General features: G+C 45.9%; 2 protein-coding genes across 2 annotated transcripts; one reads left to right on the forward strand and one right to left on the reverse strand.

Moving 5' to 3' along the window:
* The first annotated feature begins 282 nt into the window (after window positions 1-282).
* LOC133906329 (uncharacterized) lies at window positions 283-3,073 on the forward strand. The gene is made up of 6 exons (XM_062348197.1): window positions 283-644; window positions 762-847; window positions 955-1,106; window positions 1,187-1,236; window positions 2,127-2,201; window positions 2,296-3,073. The coding sequence occupies exons 1-6, from the start codon at window positions 400-402 to the stop codon at window positions 2,843-2,845; spliced, it is 1,158 nt and encodes a 385-aa protein (XP_062204181.1). The 5' UTR covers window positions 283-399; the 3' UTR covers window positions 2,846-3,073.
* A 6,102-nt stretch (window positions 3,074-9,175) lies between these two features.
* Window positions 9,176-11,216, reverse strand: LOC133906321 (tryptamine 5-hydroxylase). Its single transcript, XM_062348187.1, has 2 exons — window positions 10,236-11,216; window positions 9,176-10,078 (listed from the first exon to the last, which is right to left on the reverse strand). Exons 1-2 carry the CDS (start codon window positions 11,139-11,141, stop codon window positions 9,431-9,433), a joined length of 1,554 nt encoding a protein of 517 aa, XP_062204171.1. The 5' UTR covers window positions 11,142-11,216; the 3' UTR covers window positions 9,176-9,430.
* Window positions 11,217-11,981: the final 765 nt, after the last annotated feature.

An 11,981-nucleotide genomic window follows, 5' to 3' on the forward strand; every position in this document is an offset into this window, starting at 1 on the left:
ATATATAAATCAGAACATGTAGAAAGCTAGACGGGAATAGTTATTTAGATAAATGGATCTAGCTCTATACGGATAAACATGTGTTATAGGTATAAATATGTCTTACTTATTATTGTATCCATATACCTGTTGGATAATATTTTTCGTCTACTAACATATCCGTAGTTACCTAATACTACCTATATTTAATTCTATTCATATATTTAGCTACAAATAAATAGATAATCAGAATATCAGATTAAATCACCATCCCTACTCACGCCGTATAACGCAGTACCACACCCGCCGCAATCTTCCGCTCCATTTCGAAACTCCCGACCGTTGCTTCTCCCCCCACCCACCCCCGCGCCGCACCTAACGGCTACCACATCTCCGCGCGAGAGGGAGAGAGAAGGGGGGATGGCATCGAGAAACGCGGTGGACAGCCCCAGATCCGTCCCGCGGCGGCAGGCTGTGGCGCCCAAGGACGGCGGCGGCGGGGGTCTGCTCAGCCCGCGGTTCCGCTCGGCGGCAGCTTTGGCGGGGTGGGATGAGGAATCCGTCCTTCTCGCGGCACTCGTCGTCGAGGACACCCCCGTCCGCGAATCGCGCCGCAAGAGGCGGTCCTCCACCTCCGGCGGCGGCAGCGCTGGATCCAGCACCAGGTACTCTCCCACCGTCGGCAGCCGATTAGTCGGGCTCGATGGCGCACACCTGATTATCGTCCTCCCCCCTTTTCTTTCTCGGTTTCTTGACCCCGTCCAGCTGCCGCGTTCTTGCAGGAAGAGGAGATCTCGGAGGCAGTCGGGGGGGATACCGCAGGTGGTTCTTGCGCTCGACGACGATGAGAAGCCGGGCAACGCGGCAGGTTGCTTACTCGTCCCTTGCTTTCGTCCTTGGCTTGATTTCTTGGGCGAATTCTTGGTGTTTTCCGTTTGGGCATTCTCGATCTGTCTTTGATTTGGGGATCTGTAGATGGTAAGAAGGAGGGGGAGGGGGCGAAGGAGGGGGAGGAGGAGAAGGTTGTCGTCGCGGGGAACGAGGGGGCGTCCGGGTCTGGCGGGGAGGCGGCGGCGGCGGGCAATCTGCCTTGCATGGATCAGCTCCGGGAGGAGCTTTCTTGCGCGGTAAGCGGGTTTAATTTTGTGATTGCAGTATTGCATACGTGAGATCTTGTGGAGTGATTTGTGTGACGAATTTTGCACAGATTTGTCTGGAGATCTGCTTTGAGCCGAGCACTACACCTTGTGGGCACAGGTAAGCGGTTGCTTGAATTCAGAAAATATGTATACGAAAGGAAACAAAGCAAGAACTTTTGCTTAGTTTTTGTGCGTTTGCGCATACATAGTGTGTTAGTCGCTCTATGGAAGTAGCAGAATTTGTTCATTGCCTTTGCTATGGGAATTCCAGTAGTGAGATCTTCAGTTATTGGAACTTGGAAGTGCACTTCAACTAACTTGCCTGGAATTAGGAACATTCTTGCTGATAAGTGTAGAACAAGTTTGTTAACTACATGGGAAAATGCAAATGTGCACTTTCAGCGCATTTGCAATTCTTTGTTCTCAGAATCTGATTTCGTGTATATAGAAGACTGGAATGCCAGGATTTTCAGTCAGTTCAACTGGACTGGAAAAGACCTGACTTTTATACCAGTCATTCACTGAATCCTTTATTTACCATTTAAATTCAACTTTGTTAACTACATGGGTAAATGGAGGTAACAAAAACTTATTTGCAATGTAAATGTGCACTTTTAGCGCATTCGCAATTTTTTGTTCTCAGAATCTGATTTCGTGTATATAGAAGACTGGAATGCCAGGATTTTCAGTCGGTTCAACTGGACTGGAAAAGACCTGATTTTTACACTAGCCATTAACTGAATCCTTGATTTACCATTTAAATTCAACTAGTATCATCTCAGTTTAGTGATTGCTGTGCTTACCCGTTCATACTTTGTTCCCCGAAGTCAATTTTTCTCCAGTTACTCAGGTGGTATTTAGAAACTTCAATTGAACATCACTTTCTTGGAGCTAGATTATGACAAGAAATGTTGGAAGAGCATGGGGATTGGAACTATTTGATTATTTTCATGGTTATCCTGTAAAATTCCTGAATCTCATAGTATTGTTGCGCCCTGCATTTAACAGCTTCTGCATGAAATGCTTAAAACATGCTGCAGCCAAATGTGGAAAACGCTGTCCTAAATGCCGGCAATTAATAAGGTAAATCTAACCTGCGAGTCTTTCCACTTCCCCCCGAAGAAGTTGGATGGTAAATAAGCTCCACAGCCTTAACTAAATGGTTGTTACTCTGCAGTAATTCAAGATCGTGCACAGTCAACACGGTACTCTGGAACACCATTCAGCTCTTATTTCCCAGTGAAGTTGAGGCGAGAAGGATTTCGATCGCATCATCTTCATTATGCAACGACAATGTAAACCAAAGCCCACCAAGAAGCACTAACTTTTCACAAGGTGGCATGAGAACTAGGAACAGCGGTGGCAGCTTCATCACAGAAGGCAGAACAAGAAGCAGTTACAGGAGCTTCGTCACACCAAGCAGCAACACAAGAAGCAGCAGCACCAGTGGGAGCTTCATCACCACACATGGTGGTGGCACAAGAGGCAGTAGCAGCAGGAGGGGCTTTGTCCCGGCTTCGCAGTTGGTCAGTTCCAGGAGCTCGGTGAGATCAGATCAATCTGACGATGCTACATTGGCTTACAGGTTGCAGCAGGAGGAGTTCATGAATGCTTTTGAGACCGAGGAGGAGAGGCCACCACAGAATACCGTGTCAACTGCTCGAGAAAATTTGAGAGCCATGGCCTCCCGAGCCATTCGCCTTCGAGCTCGTGGCTGGCCTGTTTAATTTTGCTTGCTAGTTTTTGGTTTACTAGTAGAAATCTCCTCTTCTGCTAAACTATAGCAGAAGTGTCGTGGTGGCCATTCACTTGTATTGTATTGATAGCCTGATCTAACTTGCCACTTGATAAAAAGGATAGATTCTTGTATGTTCGGCTGGCCTTAGTTCATTTGTGCCCAAACGATTCACTGCTGTACCTGACTGGTCAGAATTTTTTCAAGTGAACTTCACCAAATGAGGCATTTCTTATGCTGTACCTGTAGATGGTATTCCTCACTTGCTGATTTATCATCTGCTGAATGGTATCTGTAGTTGGTGTATATGATTTGACACGTTTTGCGAATTTTATCTACACTTGTATTTGCAGGGAGAGGATTGCTAATAGCCTATTTGAGCTTCTACATACAAACCTGATATGCCTAGCAACTCAGTGCTGTATGCTATTTGAGTGACTGGACAGGTTTTTTTTTTTTTTTACACCTGGATGATGTGATTATATCATGAACATTCTACAACAGTAGCAACAATTTTATAACCCATGAACCTCTTGTTTTACCAGTTCAGCATTTTCACCTGCTATATGGTTTTAACTCATGCATGTCAACATCACAGCACGTAAATATTGTATCATGAGCAGGAACAATACCATCTGCAGCCCTGTGATTTTATATATCTTAACCCTCCATTTAACTGAAGTTAGTAAACCATAGTTGAGGCATCCCAATCAAAACATGGTTTTGTTTTTCTTTTTTGTTCACGGTTAGCTGCAGGAGGACGACTTCAGAGGTATTCACTGCTTTATCACTTTGATAGTGACGTAAGGGACGGAAGCCGAAGGATGGAGTAGTGTGCAGTTTTGACGATTCCCAAGCTGGAAACGTTGGAACATCATGTGCTCAATTTTCCTCTCCGAACAAGCTGCTATCAGGAATCGCGTCCAGAGATCTGATCAGATTAAGATCAGATCAAGACGCAACTCCAAGCAACGTTACATGTATCATTTTAAGAACAGGTTACACGGCACTTTTTATTTGAAGGTGCTAGTCAAACAGAAGCAACGTATAGCATTCATCCTACTTTTAAAGCTGAATGTTTTATTCGAAATTTCACGGGCCTTTTTCCTTTAATCATTTTTTTCCAAAGGATGATAAGAGCGTTGCCGAGTTTTTTTAAGAAGAGAATTGACCCAATTTATAATAAAAACAGGGCCCGAAAACTATATAACCGCACAATTAGTGTAAGGGACAACTAAAAAAACCTGCATGACAGACAAACTCCGCCAAAGCAACAGCTCACAAGGACACACTACAGTCACTTGGACATTACAACTGACCGATTACGCCGTAGGATAACACTGCCAAGCATGAATGCAGCTACGACTTACTACAACAATCCACAACAACTGCATCAACCACCAACTCCGTCACAAGGGGGCAGGGGGAGTAGCTATGCACTGTGTCATCGTTGTCGAGCTCTATCATGCCCCTATAATATAGTAGCTCTGACTTCACAATAGCACGGCTAGCCCCAAGCACCAAAGTTGACCAAAAGCGTAGAGTAACACAAACAAGGAAAACATACACGACCAAAGGAAAAAAAAAAACAAGGGCTCTGAAAGGGCCGGAGAGGTCGAAGCCACCGCCGAAGATACAGGTCCACTCACAAGCCACCATCAGCAGCAATTCCAAGGGTGTCTCCTCTGCGATCCCTCCAAGGAGGGTACAACATCACCATCGCAGTTCGGACACCCGGAGCTAGTTTTCACCTAGAGAAACACCAAAAGGGGGGGGCATCACAACAATGCCTCCAACGAGGGTAGTGGCGCCAATGCTGTCACCGTTATCAGCGTCGGCAGGGAGCTAAGCAGGGCCTTCACCCGAGACCCCCACCACCTGCTCAACGAAAACTAATCTGCCCCTACCACACACGCATCGGCCCCCAAGCCACCACCAAGCTGTTGTGCTTCCCACGGGCCGAATCCGGGGGAAAGAAGGCATAATTCGGCGAAGGGGAGGAGCACAGGCGGCATGAGGAGGCTAGGAAGCGAGCACAGTCGGGTGGAGAGGGTAGCCCCACAGAGCATCGGCACAGGGTAGGGAAGCACCAAATAGCAAGGAGGACAGTCGAGGCCCCACAACCATAGGCAAGCAGCATGGCGAGAGGTTGCGTTCCAGCAGTCTAGGCAACCCCAATCGATCGGACTCGAGCCGATCCACATGGATCCGCCTGCCGACTAGCGATCATGGCAAGGCGACCAATGGGCAGTAGAAAGCCACAAACAACAGTCAGACCCGAGCAATGCCCTTAGCAAGGCAACCAACCAAGTAACCCCCTCAACGAGGCATCCCCGAATGATGGCCAGGAGATGACCTTAGACCCCTGAGATTTGAACCGAGCGGAGGAAGAAGACGCATTTGACGCCTAAAAAGCCTGAATTCAAGCAGGCCAGCAAAGGAACCGCGGCCAACAACGCCCCACGCCGCCTTGGAACGACAGTGCGGTCTCTGGCAGGTGCAAGATTATTGAGGAGGGGGGAGAGGGGAGAGACAAGGCCATGCGGACATCGTCGCTGGCCGCCAGTGGCCCCGTCGAGTCATAGTGGAGGGGGCTAGGGCACGATGCGATGTCGCCCCTCCCCCCTCCCCCCCCCCCCCCGAGTCGCCTCTCAGAGAAGATGTGGGGTAGTCGTTCTTCTCTCTTTAATCATAATATGGGACAAAATACTAAGCTTCTGTTAATAAACACATTCGAGCAATTCATCTGGTTGGACATGTCAACTTCTGTTCATAGCCATTGATGTGTCAAGCCATAGGTAAAGAAAAAGGTGCAGCACTAAAACAATAATTACCATCATGAAAACAACACTTCTTGTTGAAAACTACGCCTTACAAAAAAGCAATGCTTGGGGCTAACATCTTCCAATGAAATTCAGGTACATCCCTGGGAAGAAAAGCACTATGGGCAACCGACTGCGAAGACATAAGCTTCAAAACTCCTCAACAGTAGTCACAGGTGACTCCAATGGTGATTCTGATTTCTGGTGTTGATCTCGTTGAACTCCTGCCTCTTCGGCGTAGGAGTGTGTGAGGGGGGGAGGGGTTGGCGGATCGACGTCAGGTGTAGCTTGTTGGGTAGGTAGAAGTTGGTTTAGGTGCAGATCTTCGAGGTTACATAGTTTTCCCGATGGAGCCGTCGGCGATGTCATCATGCGGGCTTTTGCTTCTGCACTCTTTCTTCGGTGATGTTGCCTTCTCCGACAATGTCCTTAGGGAGAGCTGTGGAAGTGTGATATGTGTGGCTTCTGCCTGTTTGTGGGTGGTTGTTCTTACCAGATCACCGGTGTTTTTGCCGATGGTTCTGGTTTAAATTGCAAAAGGTTTGGGGTTCTTTGCCATCCCTTTTGTGGTTTGTGGCTTCGGGTTGCAGTCTCCTTGCTAGCGACAATGGAGGAGTGTTTTTTGTATTCGATCCGGCGATGCAACTACTGATACACTTTCAGTGGTTTAGATGTGTTTTGGCTATGGTTCCGAAGTGCTGGATATTGTAGCATTTCTAAGGTTCAGAGTTGGTCGGCGGTCTTGATACGTGGAGGGTTGCTCCAGGGTCTTAATTCGTGTAGATGGACTAGGTTCGCCGGAGGTGAAGACGACGCAAGGACCTAGAAGTGTTTTATTTTCTTTTCTTTGTTCTCTAGGGCTTTTTGTATTTTTGAAAGATGGGATGTTTTATGCTCCAAATTAATATAACACCTTTCCCTAGAAAAAAAAAAGAAAAGAAAAGCACTACGGGCAAACAAGAAAAGACAACACTGGAAAGAATCTAAGAAAGAAAAGAAAACACCTCTGTGGAAACGACAACAGAAAACCTAGTAATGAGAATCCCCTACCTACTATCTGTCAAAACATCGAGGAACACGTTGCAAACTAGGATGGAAGTGATTGGTTGCTCATGCACGATAATATGATACAATCGTTTAAATACGATGTGATATTGTAGAGGTTTTGTCGTATTGCAAAGTTCAAATCATGCACTCTAATCCAGTCAGAAATCCGGACAGATATTTCAACCTCCGATCATGGCGAAAGTTGGTAGACTAAGACCTAGTTTGGTGCTGTGGCTTTGTATGTTTTGGGCTGCAGAACATGATAATTATGGGAGCACTTATAGGATATATCACTTGATTCGATGGAAATTACTTAATGCTCCCTCTATTTCTTTTTATAAGATGTATTAGGTTTTGAGAAAGTATTTTAAAGTATACTTGGATTATTAATTTTTTTTATAATATATTATTCATTGCTATGAAGCTAATATCTTATTAAAAGATATATGAAATATGAATATATTGATATATCTTTTGTTCATCAAACATACACATAATTTAACTAATTATTGATCAAAATTTATTAAGTTTGATTTTTTTAATCTTAATACGTCCTATATTTTGAAATGGAGGGAGTACATAATTAGTTATAAAAATAATGAGCACCGAGGGGGACGACGTCCCCTAAGATTTTATTAAGAGGATGCCAAGCCTCAAACCTAAGCCGGCTCAGTGAGACCGTGCTTGACTGACCGTTAGTATTGTGAGAGGTTTGACTACATAATTAGTTATAGTAAATGGTATATTTTCCTCAAGCGCTTTGGGAAGAATTCCAACTTTTCAACCCTTAATTATGCCCTGAGTTCATTTTTCAACAAGAAACTGTAAACTCGTCTGAAATATAACTCTTAGTCCTCTCCTAATGCTCCAACAAGGTTGGTTTTTTTTAACATTAATTAGGTGTTCATGTAAGCAAAACGCTGATGTAGTAAGCTATTTAAAGAGGAGAGAGATTGATTTTATTTTCTACGAAAGAAACTAGCTTTTTGAGTATCCTAAATGATTATGACATAATAAATTATTTTAAAAAACCTCAAGAAATAAGAAACACACATGCATACATTTGAAGCTTATTTCTTAACTACAATATTTTACCGCCTCTCTTTTAAGATATCATAAAAAACAAAATATTGAAAGTGGCCTTCACTTGCCAAACCGGGTTGTAAAACACGGGGTGTCGTTAGTGAATTGGGCCATGTCGTCATGTCGAATGTAATAAGTATTTTGCCGCTACAAATGCATCTTTACCTTTGCCCTTATTCTTTCTCTCAGCTGTGGAACAATACCACATAATACCTTTGAGACAGCTCCCTTTAACCACCTTATTGGGATTATTAACCAGTTACTAGATATTTATTGGTTCTCCTATTCAGTTGCATTCCTGGAGTTTTTCTTTCGTTCAACACCAATTATCATGAATCCATTTTAAAACTCCAAAGCGGAAGATGCTTGGAGCATATCCGTACCTCGAGGAAATAAATGCTAACGAAACAGAGTCCCGAAGTATTGGGCAGACTGTTATGGAAAATTGATACTTCCTCTGCTCACAAATACTTGACCTTTTAAATAAGATTTAATCACAATTTTAGAACTTTAAACATCAATAACCTTTAAAATATCTATTATATTAGTAATTGGTTAATAAAAAAAACCTTCTACTTCGCTCTCAAGATAAAAAAAAAATTAGCATATTCATAAAAAAAATAAAGTGATACTCTACATATTTATAAATTACTCGGTACTATCTTCCGATGGGAGTAAGAATTTTTTATGGCGAAATAAATGCTGCTGCCGTTGGGTCTGAAATAAATGTCAAGTACAGTACAGTACGAGTATCATATTAGTAGTGGACCCAACCATTCTTCTACTGTTCTACAAGCAGCCCCATTAGTACCGCTTGCATTGTTAGACCATACCTAGCTATATTCTTTTGATTTCTTTTTCTACCAAAATCTCTTTCTTATTCTCATTCTAAAATTCAAAGATTTCTTTTTCTACCAAATTCTCTTTCTTATTTTTATTTTAAGGGGTCGTTTGGTAGAATTCTGATTCTGTGGTGAGAGTGATTTTGTGATGGAAATAGGATGGAGGTGATTTTATGGTAGAAGTGATTCTATTTGTAAAATCATTTGGTATGTTAGTGGTGGAAGTGATTCTTGAGAGAATATTGTGTTGAAATTGAGAAGAATCAGATAGGAATCAAATGGAAGCTAGTTTTTTCAGTCCCCACCTCGCTATACAAAACGGGAAGTAATTCCCGCACGGAATCACTCTCCGACCAACCCATTTGGCAGCACGAAATCAGCTCCCAGAGCTCAACCAAACAAAACCTAAAATCCATAAAAAAAAAAGAAAAAATCTTATCGAAAAAACAATCTTAAAAATCTCTTCATCGTAAAAACCGTTAAACATTGTAAAGAATAAAAATTGCTTCACGAAAAAATTCTCGTGCATAAAGAAAATCCATCCCTTAAACTCCAGCGTGGGCCGAGCAAAGGACACGGTACAGTATTTGTAATAAATTACACAACACCTCTTATTGACGCACTCCAGCAGCTGAGGTGGTACAACAAAATTATTTGCTCTCTAGTCCCACTGGCCATGACAAGACTACCTACTCTATGTTATTAAATCGGCATTCCCGAAAACGAAACGCTTATTATTTGCATCTAGAACAAAGACATGAACTCTTAATAATTTAATTACGCTTAAACCTCGTTAAGCTCCTCTCCCTTAAACTCGTACTCGCTCTTTTTTACCACCGCGAACAGCGGCTCCTTCTTCCTGGTGGCCAGCCCGAAGCTCTCGTCGAGGTTGACGTCCTCGGCGCGAACGCCGGCGGGGAGCGCCCACTCGAAGTGGTACAGCAGGCTGGCCAGCGACACCTGCACGGTGGCCAGCGCGAACGTGTACCCGGGGCACCCCCTCCGCCCGCCGCCGAACGGCAGCAGCTTGAAGTCTGGGTCCTTGAGGTCAATCTCGCCGCCGCCGTTCTCGAACCGCTCCGGCGAGTACTCCAGCGGGTTCTCCCAGACCTCCGGGTCCCTGCCCATGGCGAAGGTGTTGATGAACACGCGCGTCTTGGCCGGGATGTCGTAGCCACCGAGCGTGCACGGCGCCACAGACTCCCGCGGCACGAGCAGTGGGACAGCCGGATGGAGCCGGAACGTCTCCTTGATGATTGCGCGCATGTAGTGGAGCTCGCCGAGGTCAGACTCCTCCACGCGGCCCTTGTCGCCGACGATGCGCCGCACCTCGTCCTGCGCCTTCTTGAGGACGCGCGGGTGCCGGACCAGCTCTGTCATCACCCACTCGAGCGTCGCGAACGTCGTGTCCGTGCCGGCGACGAACATGTCCTGCAAGCCACATCCATAGCATGCCAGTTGGTACTGATGATTCGTGCACACACAACGCATAAATCATATGAAGGACAGAGAGTAATGATAAGTCGGTGTCATCGCTTACGCTAAAAGCGCATGTTTGATTGAATCTAGCACGAAAGGAGTGGCGTACCAGGACGAGGGCCTTGAGGTTATCGTTGGTGAGGGGGACCTCGAGGTCCGGTGACTTCTGGACGCGGAGAAGGACGTCTACGAAGTCCTCGTCGCGATCCCCAGGAATGTGCTGGCGCTTGCCGCTGATGTGCTCCTCGACGATCTCGTCGCAGACCTCGCGGAGGTCGGCGAGGCAGCTCTTGAGACGGCGGCGGAGGCCCGTAAGGGTGCTGGCGACGGGCTCGAGCTCCGGGAAGAAGTCGCCGATGGTGAACCCGGCGAAGAGGTCCTGCGCCTCGGCGAGCACCGCACCGAGCTTGTCGCCCTTGCCGTGCGGAAACCGGCGGCCGAAGGCGACGCGGCAGAGAACGTCGTTGGCCAGGTTGAGGAAGCACTCGCTGAGGTCGACGGGCGTTTCCGGCGTGGTGTTCTTGGTGAGGTGCGCGAGGAGGCGGCGGAGCTCCTTGACGCGGACGCTACCATAGGTGGCCACGCGGCGCGCCGACAGGAGCTCCGACACGACCACCCGCCGCGCCATCCGGTGGTAGGCGCCCGCAGGCGCGAACGTCACGTCGGAGCACCCGAACGACAGGAACTGCCCCGACAGGAGGTGCGGCCGCGACGCCAGCGCGGCGTCGTTGGTGGTGAGCGCGGCGCGCGCCAGGTCCGGCTTGGAGATCACCACGGCGTGCACGCTGCCCAGCCGCAGCCGGAGCAGCGGCGCGCGCATGGTCCGCGCCAGGTCGGCCAGCGCGTGGTGGGGCATATCGGACAGCAGGTGCAGGTGCCCGATGATCGGCCACCCCGGCGGCGCCGGAGGCAGCCGCTGCGGCGACCGGCTACGCGTCGTGTAGTACACATACGCGGCGGAGAGCGCGAAGAGGAGCAAGGACACCGATGACACAAGATTGAACTCCATCTCCATGGCTTGAAGGCTGAGCAAGTTCTTTCTTGTGAGCTAGCGAGCTTGGTTTGGACGCTGTGTGGTTAACCGTGGTTAAGTGTGTGGTGTTTATATAAGCAAGCCTTACCAGCTGGGGTGGTTGGTGAGGAAGTGAGATCGTTCTGGAGACAAGCGTTGTGGCAATGCTTTTTTGACATTGTCCTCGAAATGTCAGTCTGACTCGATTAGGTTTAGTATATTTGCCGAAGCGATCAAGGTAGAAAGTTATTACAAGCTCTCTTGGCCTCTTTGACCATGTGATGATGTGACTTTTCTACGTTTCTTAAGCTCATGGTTGGTAGGATCTTAGGAAAGTTTTGCAGTAATGATTTCATTTTATAAGATATGTCATGATAGATTATAGGAAAGTTTTGCAGTAATTATTTCATTATAGAAGATAGGTCATAATAGATTAAGTATTTATTTGAATAGACTCTGGTTTTAGAGTTTTTAAGCTAGATGAGGAAGCGGTTTATTTGTTAAATCTTAATTATTAGTTTTCATAATAATTTTTTACTTCTTAGCACATCCAAATGTTAAAAGATTAGTCAAAATCTGCTTCTCAGCTTTTAATTTATTTCAGTCATAACCGTTTTCTTAACTAACAAAAAGATACAGAAATTAGGAAAAAAATCAATCATTTAAATAGCTTCTAACTTTCTTAAATAAAAATTAAAAAAATCATTCTAAACGTGACAAAGTCGAGCAATGCAATTGTGATCCTGCTGCACGTGGAGAGAAGACACTCTACACGTGGGTATTAAATATCCATGTGCCCTTTCATTTGTTTATTTTGATGCCAACGATTAAGGGTACTTATTG

Source organism: Phragmites australis, chromosome 23, assembly GCF_958298935.1.
Source record: "Phragmites australis chromosome 23, lpPhrAust1.1, whole genome shotgun sequence".
NCBI lineage: Eukaryota > Viridiplantae > Streptophyta > Magnoliopsida > Poales > Poaceae > Phragmites > Phragmites australis.

Coding starts and splice junctions, on each gene's coding strand:
- LOC133906329 (XM_062348197.1), top strand. CDS start 400: ATGGCATCGAGAAACGCGGTGGACAGCCCCAGATCCGTCCCGCGGCGG. Junction 1,107..1,186: donor GGGAGGAGCTTTCTTGCGCG/GTAAGCGGGTTT, acceptor AATTTTGCACAG/ATTTGTCTGGAGATCTGCTT. Junction 2,202..2,295: donor AAATGCCGGCAATTAATAAG/GTAAATCTAACC, acceptor GTTACTCTGCAG/TAATTCAAGATCGTGCACAG.
- LOC133906321 (XM_062348187.1), bottom strand. CDS start 11,141: ATGGAGATGGAGTTCAATCTTGTGTCATCGGTGTCCTTGCTCCTCTTC. Junction 10,079..10,235: donor ACCTCAAGGCCCTCGTCCTG/GTACGCCACTCC, acceptor TGTGGCTTGCAG/GACATGTTCGTCGCCGGCAC.